We start from the raw sequence: 18,617 nt of genomic DNA on the forward strand, positions 1-18,617 counted from the left end.
CATGTTCACACATTATTTTCTCAGTTGCGGGACCTCGACTCAGCCAGGAGAGGGAGCCTGCATCCCATGCTGACAATCCAAAATCCTCTAACCCTTTCAATCTGTTCCAGTAGTTTGCAGCCAACAGAATGAGTCAGAATCACATGCCACCATTTTATTTTTTACATCTATTATGGCACAGCTCTCCCTTTGATAACAAATGATGGGTATAACGACCTGTGATGTGCTAAATCTTTGTTCACGTGTGGGTGGAAGTGGGAGGATGGAAGTGCTGAGGGTACAGATGAGTGCAGAGAAGCTGATATCACACAAAAATCCTCTGCATTTAATTTGAAAGGAATTTTTATGCTTAAAAATGCATTTCACCCTGTGAATCTTTAAGTCGACATGCAGCATGAAGAGTAGAGGTATAGCCACAGAGCTGAGATAGTCATAATGTGTACATCTCAGTGATTGCACATCTCCATGACAACCGTAACATGGCAACAATTGCTCTATATACAATAATCTGCCTTTTTTTTTGCTGCATCTTTCTCTTATTACTTTGCTGCACTTTGAAGGTCCACTTTTATCTTTTTCATTCCCTTTTTCGCTGGCCTTTCAGTATTTTCCTGCCCACTGTCCCCATGGATACCAAAATATCTGAGAGTAAATGATCACAACATGATTCATCAGCAAAGTCTAACCCACTAATGAGATATGAATTTGAGTGGTCATGACATTATCCTGTGCTTGTACTGTTGTTGAACATCATTACTGCTTTCCTCTTTGTTAAAATAACCGAATATAACTACAGTACCAGTGTAATAACAGAATCTGAGGCAAACACGCAGTGACTTTCTCAAGACTAAAAAAAAAACAATTTATTTAGCTCTCAAAGCTATGAGGGTGGTAGTCACTACTACAGTTTATTTACATATGTTCTACAATAGTATTTTATATTCTTCTCTTCTTTGCTATTTGGTCTTGTGTACAAAATCTCTGTGTCATCCTATACATAAACATCAATACCTTATTGTTGTTTGCCCTGCTGGATGCACATGATCATCACTCTCAACATAGTCCTGCCATCACTCTGGCGCCTTCACATTCACACCTCCTCCTCCACTATTTGCAGTATAACTCCCTCTCTCTCACTTCCAGCTATCCCTGTTAACAATCTAATCATCCAGCTCCTCGCGGCACCAATCACAGCGCCCCCAGGTCATGGCATGAGCGGGACTTCTGCCTCATGAACTTGCCCACTTCTCGCTCTCGAGGGTACCGGGGCACCAGGTTGGACAGGAATCGTTTGGCACGGGAAGTGATGCTTTCACGTTGGCCTCCTCCGCTCATGTCATCTGCGCTGCTCCCCGGGGGCCACGGAGGTTGGCCCCTGGCTAACCGCACAGCGCACTCAAGGAGCTCTGGGGTGCGGTGATCCAGAGAAGCAGAGATCTCAAGATATAGACAGTTAAAGAGGGCAGCGCTGGACATGGCCTCTGAGGGGAAGAAATAGCAGCATTTAATAAAAGCAGGTTTAAAAAGTCCCCCTCCAATCAAATATAAGTTTTGCTTGTTGTTACTTAACTGTTATGTTTGAATGCAGAATTATGTTTGTACAAAGTTTGACACCAGAAGACTGTTTTCACATTCATCTGCTAAAGGAGGAAAGTTTCTCTGAGCTCATCTTAAAACTGATTTAAAGGCAAACATACATCTGAAGTAACAAGAAGCAAAATGCAATTTTAGAGTGGAGGGTGCCTTTAACTACATATGATTTTAATAAATAAGCAGAAAATGGAGACCTTATTTGTCAAAGTGGACAAAATACCAGCTACACCTTGCAGTACAATAGCCATACTTTAAACTTATAGAAAGTGCCAGACGTATTGATCTTTAAAGTTTGAAGTGCTACAACCGAAAAAAACAAAAGCTGTGCAGGGTTTTGTTTGCTATAGTCGGTGCAGAGGATGCTACATCAGTATGATCTCCAAATACACCACGACAAACTGTCAATATTCCACTTCAGTTTCACTTGAGTGAGCTTGGAGCCAAATATCGTGAACTGTAGACACTTGCAAACTACTCTAAGTTTGGAAGTATGCCATGTACTGTAAGTATAGGTAGTGTAGTAGTATGTTGGGTAGTTGCAGAACATGCATGCTGTAAAACTGCATGAATGTAGATAAGCAGTACACTCACAGTGAATGTGGATAAGCAGTACACTCACAGTGAATGCTTTCCTGCTTTAACTGTAATTGTGACTCCCCTCATACTCCCACAGTGCAATGAAGCCAAAACACTGACATTTATACGATCACACATTTCACCCTGCATTAGTGTTTACTGACAGAGATTAAGAGCAGAAAATGTCAACACCAACCGTGACGATAAAAGCCACACAGAGAGGAGGGAAACAATAAAATGGGCGAGGAAAAAGGGCAATACGTCAATGATGAGAATGGGGTTTTTTTTTATTGTACCTTGAGCGGTGACTTCACGGGAGCGAACTAGGTCACTCTTGTTGCCAACGAGGATGATAGGAGTTTGGGGTTGGGTCTCTCTCAGGAGAAGTCGGAGCTGTGCAGTGCGGTGGAAACTACGCCTGTCAGTCACTGAAAACACCAGAACACATACCTCACACTGCAGAGCCGACAGGTCCTAGGGGACAGACAGAGGCAGAGACACAGAATGTTACAGTACTGTGAGGTGGCGGAGGGAGGGAGGAATAAAATCACACATGGGTACTACAAGGTATCAAAAAGAGTGACAGTCAAGTCAAAACATTTATTTCACATCTACATTGCATGCTATCAAAATCTTCCTCCCAAAAACTGACTCTTAAGACTCAGCACAGACCTGTGTCTCTATTATTCTCATACAGTGAAGTGGTGCCTGGAGACACAGCACACACATGAGTGCTCCTCATAAAATCCCCCATGGTTCAGTGTGGAATTACTACTGTACAAGGCACCGGCTCCAATTCACCATAAATTCCAGGTGACACACAAATACTCATCCTCTTCAAGCAAGAGAGAGAAAAGAATAAATATGTATGAGTGAATTCCTCAAAGACAACCGACTGAACCTCAGCCTGTCTTTGTTAGAGCTGTCATGGTCCATTGACCTTTCATTTCATTTGTATTATATTTAAAACTGAACGCAGACCAAAAGCGACTTCTGCAACCTATTAACAAGGTAGCTTGCAACACTACAATTCTATAAGCAAATTCCCTCTAAGTCTAACATAACAGTGTCTCTCATTATACAAATAGTAACACATACAAACCCTCACATCAATAAAGACAGATTGTGTCACGACTTGGTGTTTCCACACTTCCACCGAAATCAGAAACATTAATGCAGTCATTTTGCACATCTGCTCTGTGGGCAGATCCCTTTCTCCCTCTCACTCTCTCTCTCTTTCTTTCTCTCTCTCACCCACATCCAAACATAGATGCATCTGAGCCGCACTCGAGGGAAAAAGAGGAAAAGACGTGCAAAACAACCTGATAATGAGCTTTCTTCAGTCAACTACATGCAGACACGTCATACTTATTCTTCCCCTTTTTTTTTGCAACAGCATTTCTCTCAGCTTGGCATCAGTTTTTATCATAGTGCCCTCAAATACAATAGACAATGCAACATGCTCCAGATACACAGTATGAATTCATTTACACCTCTACAATATGCTACATAAGCAGTTTACATCTGCTTATGTGCTCTCGTTCCTTTTATTTTCCTTTTTGTTCACTTTTATTGATTTTTTAAAATAACCTTTGAAACATTATTTTCTTTTAATCTGCTGTATAATTTGTGCCTGTATCTGCACTAAAGCATTCCTTGTTTTCAGATTAGTACATTGTCAGGAATACACACAAGTTCCCATAGGTATATGGATGCTGTGAGATTTCTTGACTGTGCACTCAGCTAGAAACCCAGATAATTCCCAGGCTCATCTCCTGATACAGTACACTATTCTCCTGTGCAGCACACAAAGTGTTTCATATGCAGAACACTAAGAAAATTCAGTTAAAAATCCAAACTGAAAACATGTTGAGCTTCTTTAAACAGTCTAAAGATTTGGCAGCCCTGTGGACCTCTGGCATGAATAGACAAGTACATGTTATACATATATTATATACCACACTGAAATCCAAATAAGCAGCTGAACTCATGCAGCCATAGAGAAGGCTCAGTGGTCTAATGAGGGAGCATGGAGCAAGGAGTGTGGGAACGGTGAAGTGTTGTTTGCCTCACCTGTCTCCAGTTGTCATAGATAATGATGGTGCTTTCCTCGTCATCCACAGTGACTGTGCGTACATAACCCTCCCCTAAGGACAGGGAGAGCAGCAGTTAGGTGTCAGATGGGAGATGGGAGCTGTGATTTATTTACCTGCTGCACAGCACCCATTACAGGTCCCCTCCCCACTCAATTACACTGCTCTGCACAAATTCTACAGCTGTGTACCATCAGAATCCACAGACGCAGTCCTGTCCATTTCCCCTGCGAGGGCGATGGCCAGAGAGGACTTCCCCACACCGTTCTGCCCCAGCAGGGCGATTTTCAAGGGCCCGTCAGGTCTGCCCTCATATGCCACCATCAGACTGTCATCCAAGGCTGGGCTGAAGCTGATTGGAGAAGCAGAAGGTCCCGCTGCACCCAATGTCCAATCGCCGTCATCGTGGACGGCTTCTTCACGCTTGAGCTGGTGCTTTATTGGCAGAGGAGTGCTACCTCTGCGAACAGTTGGGGTGCTGGGCAGAATCATACTGTCACACTGGAGGAGAGAGGACCATAGATGGAGCATATGTCTCCTGGTTACTTGACACCTAAAGCCACCCTCTATTCAGATATGGCATTACACAAGAGAAAATTCAAGTTTGATCTGCAATAATGAAGTTATTCATTAGTAGCACTTAAGTCACACCTTGTACTCTTGTCTCCCCTTTGTCTCAGTTCTCACATCCCTCCCTCCCAAACCTTTTCTAACATTCTATGTACTGGTTCCATACTGGTTCCCTCTGTATACCCACCACGAAATCGGTACAGCATCCCACGCCTCCATCCATCCAACTGGCACCCTGATTCTGACCTCATTCCTTCATCCCTTACGCTACACCCCCATCCCCTTCATCCCTTCATCCCCTTTAAACTCATATCTAAGTTGGCGTGGTCTTTGTTAGTGAATGGTGTCTTATGAATTTAAGAGGTACTCCAGTGTTTTATTATGTAGTTCAATGAAATTAGGGGAAAGAGCTAAATTAAAAAAACTTGAAGCAGCAGAGGCAGAGATATCTTCATCATGAGTCAAATTTTAAAATACTACAGTTCCCTTAAAGCAAGTCAGTTAAGTCTTTCATTCATTCTATGCCTGTCTCAAGCCAAAACTGAGATAAAAGCATCAGGTCAAACTGACCATTATGTGTAAAATTGAAGGAGTGCCCCATTAAATCTGTAATAACTAAGCACTTGGGGCAGTGGACACCAACATACATTATTATCACATTTTAGTTGATGCTGGAAACTCCTTAATTGCCTATTTATACTTCCAGTAGGCACAGAGCAACATTTATAATCATTTGGAGTCGAATTTGTGTCCACCTGATGAATGTAAATCCAGCATAATCTCTCTTTAAGCCCTGTTTTTGGTCTACACTAACTCCTGGGGGAAATTAACTCTGTTAAAATGTTAAATAGCAAAGATGCAGCCTTAAAAACAAAATAATTAGTTAAAAGAAGCTTAAAAATATCCTCTGTATAGCTAAAGGGAATTTGGGTGAGGTGGAAATTCTTGATATGAGCAACACATTTCACATTACACATCACAGTCGTCTGATACATAATTCAGCTACAAAAATATTCCTCCAATCAGTGAAATGCTGGTTTATTAATGAAAATGAAAAAACTGATTTATAATCTGCTAGTATTTTGTAATGCAGGACACCCCCTCCATGCACCACCACCTACCTAAAACACACACACACACACACACACACACACACACACACACACACACACACACACACACACACACACACACACACACACACACACACAGACACACACACACTAAGGAAAATAGGCACACACTGTTAACTCAATAATTCCCTCCATCCAACTGACAATTATATCAAACATCATCCCATCCCCACCACTCTGCCCCCTAAACCTGATTGGCTAATTGGACACGGGATACATTGGAACAGTTTTTATCCTGTGCACGCGCATCCTTACCTTGATGGTCGCTTTCTCCTCATTGTTGAGTCTGTCTTCGGGCACATCTGTCGGCATCTGCAAACTGATATATCAAGCGATTTGGTTGAGGATTCCCAAATTATACAGAACACCCCCCCTCCCCCTCCTCCCCCCACAAACACCACCCACCCGCTCACCCCGAGCTTTCCTCACCCACCTCTCCCCAACCAACTCACATCATGAACCCCAGCCCCGCGAGGACCTGTATGATCTCTCACCTGTCACGCGGCTCTCTGCAACGAAAGTAAGCACGTTCTCTCTCTTCCTTTCTCTCTGCCCTCCCTCGCGCACTCTTTACACCCTCTCCCCCTTCAATTTATGTCTCTCTCTCTCTCTCTCTCTCTCTCTCTCTCTCTCTCTCTCTCTCTCTCTCTCTCTCTCTCTCTCTCTCTCTCTCTCTCTCTCTCTCTCTCTACTATCACTATCACACGGGCCCAGGTCCAGTCCTGCAGTCAGCACCGTCATTCATCACCGCTCTCCAAACTATGACTCACTGACTTGACGCGTATAACTGCTGCTCTCCAGATTTGGATATTTCTGCAGAGGAGAGATATCAAACTAGTTCTACCCGAGAGGGACTGGCGCGATGTGTTTGCTGCAGGTGTCTGTGGCTCAGTAATGCAGAGTGGAGCAGCAGAGTGTGTGATGCAGGGAGGGAGGCAGGCAGCAGTGGAAAGTGGCTCAGTGTCACGAAGCGCTCATTGACCCCTGGAAGATGATGGAGGCGATGCTGAGGCCGGCCGCTGGGGGGCAGCACAACACAAGAGTTGCCTTCACTCATTAGTTGTGTGTGTGTGTGTGTGTGTGTGTGTGTGTGTGTGTGTGTGTGTGTGTGTGTGTGTGTGTGTGTGTGTGTGTGTGTGTGTGTGTGTGTGTGTTCTTCAGGGATTTACGTTTAAAAATATGTCATTTTGGTATCCTTTGGTTGAGGCTGGGCAACCTACCTACCTACACCCAGTCTGCCACTCTTTTCTCCTCCCTTGTATCCTGCTGAAAACACACATGACCTTTTCCTTGACTGACTCATTCAGATTTCATTGAATCAAGTCATTTCTAGTCCCTGATCCAAGTATTTGGGCATGTTTTCTGTCAGAATGTAAGGGTGGCCATGAGCGGTGCTGTGCGGTGGTGCGCCCCTCCCACACAAAGCCACAATAGACTCCGGCAGTGAGCAGCCAGGGCGCTATTATAGCCCTAATCCTGCTCCTATTATACAGGCCAGAGAGAGAGCGAGAGACACAGAGAGGGAGGTAGAGCTGAAGATGAGGTCATCCCAAACAGCGCACACCCAGGGTCACTGCCTCACTATAGAGGGACAGAGATAAAGAGAGGGATGGAGCAGGGCATGGGGCTGCAGGGCAAGCTGGAGAGAAAAGGCCTGCGGAAGACTGAAAGTGGGAGATGCTCAGTGGGGTGAATGGAAAGGAGGTGAGGTTAAAACCTGTGTGCAAGGTGTACAAAAACACACCACAGCATGCCAGGGGGTGGTAAAGTACTTTGTTTATTTCATATGCATATGAAACCACACTACAATAGGAGCAGGAAACCTTGATAATGGCCATCATTTTTGTAATAATGTTAATTCTAATTCACAATTGGATAAAATAATAAACTGTAGGAAAGTAAAAATACACGCTAATGAAATAAAACCAGTAAAGTAAAATTAGAATCAGTACATAAATAAACAATGAATAAATACTGAATAAATAAGTGAATAAATAAAAGAACAATTTTATTTAACCTACACCCAAACAAAATAAATAGCTCTAATGCATGAACCCTGGCAATGATTTCATGGTACAGTTAAGAAGATGTCTCCATTTTTTGCATTTTTATCCCTGCACCATTCATTTTCTGTTGCGTCCGTTGCCCACAGTACCCGAGTCCACAGTGACCAGCTCTGTGGTGCTGCATGTTGCATTAATATGGTGATTGTCCCTGTTACAGAGGTGTTCAATTTGTCCAAAAATAGCCTCTCTAGTCTGGAGAACTGGACACAACCACACAAATCATGCCACACTCTTTCTGCCTGCTGCGGTGGGTTTCTTTGTCTCTTTCACCATATGCAGTTGCTTCAGTTAAGCGCACCACCAGCTCCACTTCTTTGCATGTTATAAAAACTCATAGTTGAGAGCAAACAGCAAGTCTTTTCTGCCACTGTCCATGGCTGAAAGTTGCCATTTCCAGCTAGAAAAAGGTAGATTTCTTTGCTAAAACACAAGAGCAATTCCCCACTAATCATTTAGCACAATCACTGGAAGATTCCCATGAAAGGTATCCTTGTACATTCTTTAATCTATGATTATTCATTTTACAAAGAATTACAAGTCTTGGTGAGCTGAAACACTTTGGTAGGCAACTGTGAAATATTAGCTGGCAAATACAACTGCATGCCGTGGATACTTTCCAAGCCCATACCACTCCACATCCAGCACCACTGCACTACTCAGACCTCTGCAGCTTTAGCAGCTTATTATAAAAAAAACAAAACTACATTTGAGCCTCAACCACTCATTTGGAGAGTACATTGCAGCTAGATCAGCTATATAATATTGCATAGACAATATGCTCAGCAGTGTCAGGGACTATTGATAGTGTTATTGCAAAGATAAAGCATTTTTGTCCACTGTTGCACTGATATCACAAGCAAAAAGATCTGGAGGAGCTCTCTCAGCCAGTTTTTGTGCAACTATCATTCACAGTGAAGTAAAACTGAGTCCATGAAGCAGCCTAGAGCTGAGTCTAACTCTATGAATTAACAGTCAATTCCCCTTTAATCACCCAGGGGTGGATTTCACAGTTGTATCGTCCCAAAACTGCCCGCCAACGTCTCTCTTTCACTTTCACTGTGCACACACAAACACACACACACACATGCACACACACATGCACACACACACACACACACACACACACACACACACACACACACACACACACACGCACATACACATCCATGTTTTCTTCCTCAAGTCTTATTACTCATCATTGATTGCTCCATGTTGGCTGGTCTTGTTTCTCATTCTTCTGTTTTTTCCTTTCTCCCCCCCTTCCCGCTGTAGGTTCAACTCAGAGGAAGTAGTCAGGGGGCGGGGAAGGTGGGTTACTGGTGCGGGTCGGTGGGGCTTCGCCTGTGCTGTGGTTAGTGCTTAGGAGCTTCTCGTAGCGAGCCTTGTAGGCGTCTCTCTCCCTCAGCACCCGAGTCAGCTCGCACTGTAGCTGTTCCAACTGAGGAGGGAGAAGAAATTGTTGTTTTTTGTTTGCTGAGCAGTGCAGAGTTCAAGTAAACTACAGAGATTTTAGGTTTTTTGAGGGGGCTCTCAGGATGTCAGACACTGGAAGTTTTTTTTCCTTTAGGAGGTATTAAAGGGTCAGAATTTCTAAATCAAGGCTTGATATAAGGTTAAGGATTAAATCTGATAAAGGATAAGGCTCATATGTGCCTGAGATGACATATCAAGCTTGTCAGTGAGAGTCATGAACGCAGGGATGTGTGTGTACCTGTTGTGTGAGCACATGTTTCTCAGACTCCAGAGCGTGGCGGTGCTGTAAGCGCTTGTAACGGCAGGACTGGGCATAACCACGGTTCTTTAGCGTGCGGCGTTTCTGCTTCAAGCGCACCACCTCATCTTTGCTCACACCACGCAGGTGCCGGTTCAGCTCCCGCACTGACAGGCTCACCAGCTGCTCATCAGAGAAGCGTTCATTTACCCCGCACTGCTGGCAGATGGAGAAAACACACAGAGAATATGCTTTTTCTCAGTGTTAATTGGCATTAACATAACACTTGCTGGCAATGATTGGACTGTATACAGTGAGATGAGTGTGAAGTGAAATTGCAAGGGAGGGTTTGGAGCGGACTGAAAAATAGGACAGTGGTGTACATGTGAGGTGTCATACCATGTGTGTGTGTGTGTGTGTGTGTGTGAGCTTGCATGTCTATCAGGGGGCACATTTCGGCACCACATGTCCATAATCTGTCATGTAATCTGACTAAGTGTGGGTGACAGTTATCAGGATTACGCACAGCAATAATAGCAGATATTATCATAAGCTCACACTGTGCTCCACATACCGCACCCAGAGATCCATACAGACTTCCTGATAGACCAGAACACAAATTTCAAAGTTTGCCTACCATTTAAAATTCAATTCAGAATAGATGCCCTAGAGAGCATTCAATGCTGGGTTTCATTGGTACTTGGTGGAGCACATTTGGTTATTTAAAGCGTTATTGAATTGAATTATCACTGCAATTGATTTAAAGATAAAAGAAGTGGTTTGCACAAATGTTAAGTTTATCTTATCTTAGAATTCTGATTGAAGTATTTTGACATACAGAGGTGTCTAAAATTGAAAAAGACAGTAGCATCTGACAGACTCCTTCAATGAATCATGAATTAGTGAAAATATGAACATATATACGTATATAATAAATGTTTTAATCAAGGGGAATCAAGACTTTGTGCCCTCAAAGACAAAGATTTAACCCCACTTATTGTTTGCAACGTGGCAATCAATGCTTGAGGTGATACTTCAGATAGACAAAGACATTAATAACCATGTTCTAATGTGCTAATCCTAATCCTTCACTGCACGATCCCTCTCTCTCTCTCTCTCTCTCTCTCTCTCTCTCTCTCTCTCTCTCTCTCTCTCTCTCTCTCTCTCTCTCTCCATCCGCTCAACCCTCTAATGCTACACTGTTGCTATCTAATGCTACCTTATTTCCTTCACCTCTTAAAATTACCCACACCAGTCTCTCTCTTATACATAGGTGGTTGCCCTGTGTACCTGATTGACTTGTGGGTGGTGATGGTGATGATGGCTGCCATGCATGGAGTGGTGCAAGTGGTGCTGGTGATGGTGGTGGTGATGAAGGCGGCCCTGGGGGCTGAGTGGTTGCGGGTAGGGAGCTGAGGTGGGGGCGGCGTTGGGTAGCGAGGGAGGGGCGGATGAAAGGAAGACGAGCGGGCGATGGCACATGTCTGTCCCCTTGGTGCAGGAGATGTCACCTCCGCTGTCACTGCTGGAGTCTCCCAGGTTGCTGCTCGAACTCTGAGAAAGACCCGGAAACTGAAGATGATGATGATGATGATGTTGAGGCAGCAAAGAGGAAAAGAGAAAAAGTCAACTCAACATTCTTTAAAAGTCATGTTAGAGATATAAGACTCATAATCTTAATATCAGGTAGAAACACCACATTGTTACCTGTGAGCTGACAGCTGCAGCAGCCGAATTCAGCAAAGCCTCCACAGCATCCTCACAGCCCAGGAAGCCATTCACCGGCCCCCTCTCTCTGTCCCCTCTCTCTGGCACCCCTCCCAAGGCTCCCAGTAAAGTGGCAGGCCCTGTTGCTTCACCTCCAAACTGTTGCTGGAGCGCTGCCAGCCAGATCAGATCCTCCAGAGAGGCCGGGGTGGGACCCTGTGGCCCACCGTGGACCGGGCTGCCCTCCATGTTCCCCTGAGAGCCGGAGCTGATGCCAGAGGTGAAGCTGTTGGAGATGGAGAGGGGGAAGGAGATGGAGGAGGAGGACGAAGACAGGGAGGACGAGCCCGAGGGCGGCGGGTGGGCGTCGCTGAGCGTTGGCGAGGGTGGCAGCGAGTTGTAAGGGCTGGAGCTCAAACTAGAGTCCTGCGGGGGGTGGCTGGTGTACGGGGAGCTGGAGGGGTCCTGGGGGAGGCCAGATTTGGGATATGAACATTGAGCAGGGAGTGGAGGAGTGTCTGATTTCACCTCGAACTTGAGGAGATCAAAGTCGTTTAGGTACTCCATGGCCAGAGGGCTGGGAGGAAGAGAGGGCATGGGTAGGGAAGGAGAGGACATGGTGTCTGCTGCTGCTGCCGCCGGTGGAGCTTCAACAGGGCTTCTCTGTGTGTCAGGATTGTTGGACAGTCCACTCCTCTGCCTCAGTGCAGCTCATAGACAGCAGCAGGGGTGAAGTCAGGAAGTAGACTGGTGAGTTTCCTCTGTGAGAAACTGTACGTCCCTTTGTCCTTGTGTCTGTGTCCCTTGTCCTGAGGGAAAGATGGAATAGAAAAGAGAGGGTGTGAGATACAAAAAGAACAAAACTTTTTTTTCAGGAATACATCTATCAAAAAGTTTAGATGTCTATAAGATACCTTATCTATCAGTTATAAGCCATTAATATCAAGTTGTGTTAGAGAATCCTCCTCCACCATCACATTTATATAAAAACGCATCAGAAATCTCCACTTGTTGGTGTATTAAAGGACCAGTGTGTAAGAATTAGGGGATCCATTGTCAGATATATTGGTAGAAATGGAATATAATATTCATAAGTATTTCATTATTTTAATAAGTGTATAATCACCTGAAAATAACATTTTTGTTACCTTAGAATGGACCTTTATAGCTGCATAGGGAGCAGATCCTCTTACACTGGGCCCGCCATGTGGCACTGCCATGTTTCTACAGTAGCCCAGAATGGACAAACCAAACACTGGCTCTAGAGAGAGTCACTCTCTCAGAGTTTTTTGCGAGTTTCATGGCCACCATACACTTACATGCTTGGAAGGGGAAGGGGAGATGTATTCAGTTTTACTTTAAGATGCTATGAAATCTTGCACACTGGTTCTTTAAGTAGGGCTGCTGCTAACAATTACTTTTGATATTGATTCATCTGTTGATTACTTTCTTGATTAATTAATAAGTCGTTTGGTCTATAAAATGTCAAAAAAGGATGAAAAATGTCGTTTACTGTTTCCCAGAACAGAAAGTGATGTCTGTAAATATGTAGTTTTGTCCACAACTCAAAGCTATTTAGTTTACTATCTTATAAGAGTAAAGACCAAACGATATTCACATATGAGAGCTGGAATCTGAGCATTTGGAAGTCATTTTCTTTAAGAAAAAAAAAAGACTCAAAATGATTAATCAAAATAGCCAAATTAGTTGGCAATTAATTTGATAGTTGCCAAATAATCAATTAATCATGGCATCTCTAGTAATAAGAATTAATGAATTATAGAACCAGCTGAAAAGACAAAGCAAGTTTCATGTTGGATGATAATTTTTCCACAACCTGACAGTTGCTCTCATGAACAGCTTATAAATGATCTATAAAGCATTAGTAAAGAATGTATTACAATAGAATTTATTTACCATTAATAAAGCCATTAATTACAGTTTATGGACCCCATTAGAAAGTAGTACACATTCATTATTATAAATATTTGTTAAACAAGATAATAAGATGGTGTCACTGTATGGCCTATGATAAAAAAACAAAAAACAAAACTCATCATCCTCATCATCATCATCCTCATCCTCATCGTCATCATCCTCATCATCATCAATCAAAAGCAGTTTAAGATTTCCAGTCTGTAGATGCCATGCTTGGCACAATCCTCTTAATATGTCATTGTAAAGATGATCGTGCTATAAATGCCCAGACACAAAGGTCAATCTCACTCTATTGTATTTAGACTGTGAGGCTGTGTGGCAGGCCTGTTTGTGTGTTATAATAAGACATTAATCTGCACCACATCCTGCCTTCTCACCATCTTACACACACACACACACACACACACACACACACACACACACACACACACACACACACACACGCATACACGCGTATAGTACTATAAGCACTCACGTACAGTACACGTGCAGATTTACTTGCACATGTGTTTGTGCATGTATGGATAAATCAGGCCTCCTTGGGTCAACTAAACCTTCACAGCATACTTTATCGTTTGTTATTTTTTGCTGTGTTAACCATGCATGTGAATTTTCTGTCACATCATGGTATACAATTTACAAAATATGATCCTTACATTGTATATCTGAAAGGAGTTCCTAACTTTGAACAATGTAGTTCTTTATGTGGAAAAAAAAGTTTAGTTTATCTATATCATTTAAAAAAAGGATGGCCTCATTTTCAGTGCTGTTTTCATCTCTATGTAAAAATGATTGCAGATTCTTGCCCTAATGCAGTCACCCACAACAGATATAACGTAATATGTCTAGAGGGATCTGTCTACTGAAAACATTACTGACCAAAGCGCAAGGATTCAGAGTGCTTAATCATTTTTGACAGAAAGATCCACAGGTCTCCGAGACCAAATCCAATTATCAACAGGTTCATACTTTAATCCAGAGCCAGGGACTTTCTAAAAGAATCGAAACACACTTTTATACACCCGCAGGAGAGAAAAAAGTTGTTTTTTTAAAGGTATCAAAAAGTTACAAGTTCTTTTTTTTGTGTCTTGTCAAGACAGATCCAAGTTTAAAGCTTATACATACAGTAAAGTTATGATATGAAGTTGGAGTAACTTGTTCTGGTTTCATGAGAACTAACTGGCAATGTGATGAACCAAACAGTCAAAACAAGTCAAAACATTCACACACAGTCAAACAAACTGAAAAGACTGAAGATGTCCTTAGAATATAAAAGAAAAAGTTCAATATATTCAATAAGTTCATGTGGTAACTGCATCAAAGAAAGCTGTAGAGGAACAAAGCTATTTCCTCCAACAGCACTGATTATAGGCCTTCAAATATAATAGTTATTACTGTAAAAATGAACGTCTAATTAAAAGTCCACCTTTGACTGGTGCCTCTGCTGCGCAGCTCATTAGTTTTGCCCCCTGTGGTTCAAAATGGATTGTAAAAGAAAGCAAACATTGACAGGGCTCCATGGAGGCCTCAAACTGGCTCTGGACCAGAGTTACGGCAAAAAGCCAACCGAAAAGAGTGACACACACACACACACACACACACACACACACACACACACACACACACACACTCACACACACACACATGAAAGAAAAAAGTAGAATGAACACAAGCAGTGATAAAGGCCTGAGATGAGAGATGTGACAATCAGAGGGAGAAACAGTCAAAGTGAATGAGATGAACTTACCGTCGGTCATAGAGATGAAGGATGGTTTCGAGCTCTTTTCAACATCCCCCCCCCAACACACACACACAAAAATAATCGACTGACTGGTTGACTGACACGTTTGGAGAGAGACACAGAGGAAACAGAGAGTGTGTGTGTGCGCATGTGAGTGTGTATAGCACTCTGTCACTGAGTGCCACTGCCCCCTTTCTTTCTTTCCCCTCTGCTGCAAATCCCTGTTTGCAACAATCCCCTCCTCCCCCTCCACCCCCCATATCCCTCTCTCATGGTTCACAGGCATGTTGCCACTCTCTGGCAATGTCTCTCTCTCTCTCTCTCTCTCTCTCTCTCTCTCTCTCTCTCTCTCTCTCTCTCTCTCTCTCTCTCTCTCTCTCTCTTTCTCTCTCTGTCTCTCTCTCTCTCCCTCTCCCTCTCTCTCTCTCGCTCTCTCTCTTTCTCTCTTTCTCCCTCTCTCTCTCTCTATCTGTTTTTCTCACTCCACATGTCTGCATGTCTCTCTTTATTTCTGTTTCACTACACTTTTATGTTTGACTTCTTTGCATCTTTGTCTCTCTGTATCTGTCTGTTTCTCTTTCTCTTTCTCTTTCTCTCGACACACACCTATAAATGATCCTCTCTCTCCCTCTGATGCTGCACTTTTTCCTCATATAAAAGATAAAACTATCTCACACTTTTTCCATGCACAAACACACACGCACACAGGCTGTCGCACACATCAGGTGTTTCAGCCTTTGTCGAATGATATAAAACTGCGGGCCACGTTACATCTACACTCAAATACACAACAGCAAGTCATGATGACAACTCAGAGTCAGTCACAAATTAAAGTTTACTCACTCATCGCTGAGCAAAGTCTTGTTGTGTTGGCTCAAGTTGGGCTGTTGACTCAGCACTGCCTCACAGTGGACACTCACAGCAACTGATCAGGATGTGATGCAGAAAAGAGCAGCTCTGATTTAGGGCTTTATCACTCTGCAAAAAAGCAGTCGATTAAACACCACCTTTTAATCTCTTTAATCCCAAAATTGTATTCACATTCAAGTCAATAGTCAAGATATGTCAATAAATATACAAATATACTGGCTGTAATACGAGGAAATGTGTATAAAATGATACAAAACACATATGAATTCTTCCATTTGATGTAATTCCTCCAGAAAGAGTCTTGGATTTGAATATTTCACTGTAGTGAAAGAGCAATAATGATCTGGAACAAGCAGAAAATCAACATCAAATAAATCAAATACATTTTTGTGAGTTTAGGACCATGAAACAATGACAAGAATCTGAGGACTGTGCACCAATCCTTGAATGTAAGAAGTAGTCAGGAAGAAGTAGCTCTCTGCTTTAATACACTTGGTGTTGGGTTTACTGCTTTCAAATCATTTTTGGTAATTTTATTAAACATACATTTATTAAGACAGCCATGTTAGTACAATATCAGTGGAAAATAATAAAGGTCTTAAAACTAGATATGACACCACTCCTTACACGGCTTGAATTTGAAAATAATGCAATGCAGATAATAATTGTAGTTTCATATTCTCAAATAAAGTTGCACATTTAATTAATAAACCATTTAACACACAGTGTAACTATAACCTATGAAAATCTGTTGTTGACATGGCCTACCAGCTGCTCCTCTCCATATAAATTCCATGCTAATTTTCATTTTTTAATTTAAAGTCAATAACACAGAAGTCTGTGGTCTAGGATAAAGTTATAGGATAAAGTCAGTAACATTCAATGTTATTTTTAAATTCAATGTTGAAACAGTAATGTAAAACTGGTCTAAATAACTTGGCTTTTTGTATAAATTTCCAAACTCTAAAACTTTAGAGAGACACTGGATCAAAGATTCCACTAAGTGGTTTGTTTTGCTCTCACATATTAGCACCCCCTGGGTCTCCACACTGCTCTGCCTCTTGCAGTCAGGCTCAAAATCTGTCAATTAATTCTGTTTTTTCTGACCCATTTAAGTCCTCCGAGCGGAGAAATGCACAACAAGCATTTCTCAATGCTCCTTAAAAGCTAAACATGTTAATCCGGAGTCTCTCTGTGTCTTAATAGTGTCTCGTTAAGGAATCAGTGAGTTAATAGTGCCTTCGCAAATCTGATTTGGACAGTAAACCAAACCTTTAAGACAAGCAGACACGCTGACTCATGCAAATAGCAAAAGACTCACAAACAGGATTTTACTCTTTTTTTCTTAATTTGGGAAGAATTTCAACAGCTTATTCAGCAACATATGGAGGATGAGTAAAATCCGACAACTTGTCAAGAGGAAATGCCACTTTTTTAACCCTTAAAAGTTTTTACTCCCTTCTTTCAGTTTCTCTTCCTCTCTTTCTGTATTTTAACCTCTCTATCTCTCCATCATTTTTGTTTCCGGGGGAAGCTTAGCTGCTAAATCAACAGGGCCTCCCGTGAGGGTGAGGGACAAAGAGAGGGGGAGACACAGAGGAACTTACATCATACTTCATGCCAAACACACCACCACCCCTCCTAAGTCTGCAACCACACACATTTATCCTTCAGCATCTCAATGCACATCATATTCAGGTGGAGTGTTTTCCATTTGCAGCCCAAGACTGTTCACTGTTCCTTTGCATCCTAATTTCCTGAGGTGTATTTAAGTAATTAGCTCTTTAAAGGATCCAACACTGTGATTAGCATAATGGGTAGAGGTAGTGGCAGTATTATTAAGTGCTGTAGTAGATGTACATACAATCATTCACCCAAAGTCCCTTTGCAGATGTGTTTGCTAGACATTTTGGGAAATAAGCACATTTGCTCTCTTCCTGGCCAGACAAGCTGTTTCCAGTGTTTATGCTAAGCTGAGCTATTTGTCTCCTTGCCATAACTTTAAATTTAACAGAAAAATATCAGAGTGGTATTGATATTTTCATCCAACTCTCAGCAAGAAAGCAAAAAAATCTATTTTCCTAAGATGTCCAAGAAATAGCATTTAATAATCCACCTTTGCAGTCATTAACATCAAAATGTTTTAATAAATGTATTGTAAAGGTCATTAAGAGAGATTTCGAAGAGCAATGACCAAACCAGTATCTAACGTTTCAGGTATGTTTGCATGCTGTTCAATGTGCTTCAGTTGAGCAGCTAGAGAGCTATCTAACTGACATGAGCTGTGCACTTTTGTTAGTGGCTCATTCAACAAGCTAAGGTGCAGAACAAAATGTGTTCATATATGTAAATTAGATAAGGAGACTTCTGCAGGAAAGCTAATGTTGACTTGTGTTGTCTAGCAGGATGCTATCAGGCTCAGTGGGACCATCTGCTCTGCCTATGATTGAACGTTATTGCATTTAAATTGCTGCATCAAGATAACCAAAATAATTTAAAACTATGGGACACAGTCATGAAATCAAATAAATAAAAAATATAAATTTCTCCCTTGTGGTTTCTGATTTTTTTCTTAAAACATGACAAGAGCTTAACAGAGCACACATTACAGTATTACAG

General features: G+C 42.3%; 2 protein-coding genes across 2 annotated transcripts; both read right to left on the minus strand.

Moving 5' to 3' along the window:
• Positions 1 to 1,188: 1,188 nt before the first annotated feature.
• LOC133985125 (GTP-binding protein REM 2-like) lies at positions 1,189 to 6,277 on the minus strand. The gene is made up of 5 exons (XM_062424693.1): positions 6,221 to 6,277; positions 4,454 to 4,763; positions 4,243 to 4,316; positions 2,466 to 2,643; positions 1,189 to 1,481 (listed from the first exon to the last, which is right to left on the minus strand). The coding sequence occupies exons 1-5, from the start codon at positions 6,275 to 6,277 to the stop codon at positions 1,189 to 1,191; spliced, it is 912 nt and encodes a 303-aa protein (XP_062280677.1).
• Positions 6,278 to 6,928: 651 nt separating this feature from the next.
• nrl (neural retina leucine zipper) lies at positions 6,929 to 12,067 on the minus strand. Its single transcript, XM_062424220.1, has 6 exons — positions 11,450 to 12,067; positions 11,033 to 11,314; positions 9,743 to 9,958; positions 9,349 to 9,469; positions 8,121 to 8,231; positions 6,929 to 6,984 (listed from the first exon to the last, which is right to left on the minus strand). Exons 1-6 carry the CDS (start codon positions 12,065 to 12,067, stop codon positions 6,929 to 6,931), a joined length of 1,404 nt encoding a protein of 467 aa, XP_062280204.1.
• Between the last annotated feature and the right edge of the window lie 6,550 nt (positions 12,068 to 18,617).

This window comes from Scomber scombrus, chromosome 8 (genome assembly GCF_963691925.1).
Source record: "Scomber scombrus chromosome 8, fScoSco1.1, whole genome shotgun sequence".
Classification (NCBI taxonomy): domain Eukaryota; kingdom Metazoa; phylum Chordata; class Actinopteri; order Scombriformes; family Scombridae; genus Scomber; species Scomber scombrus.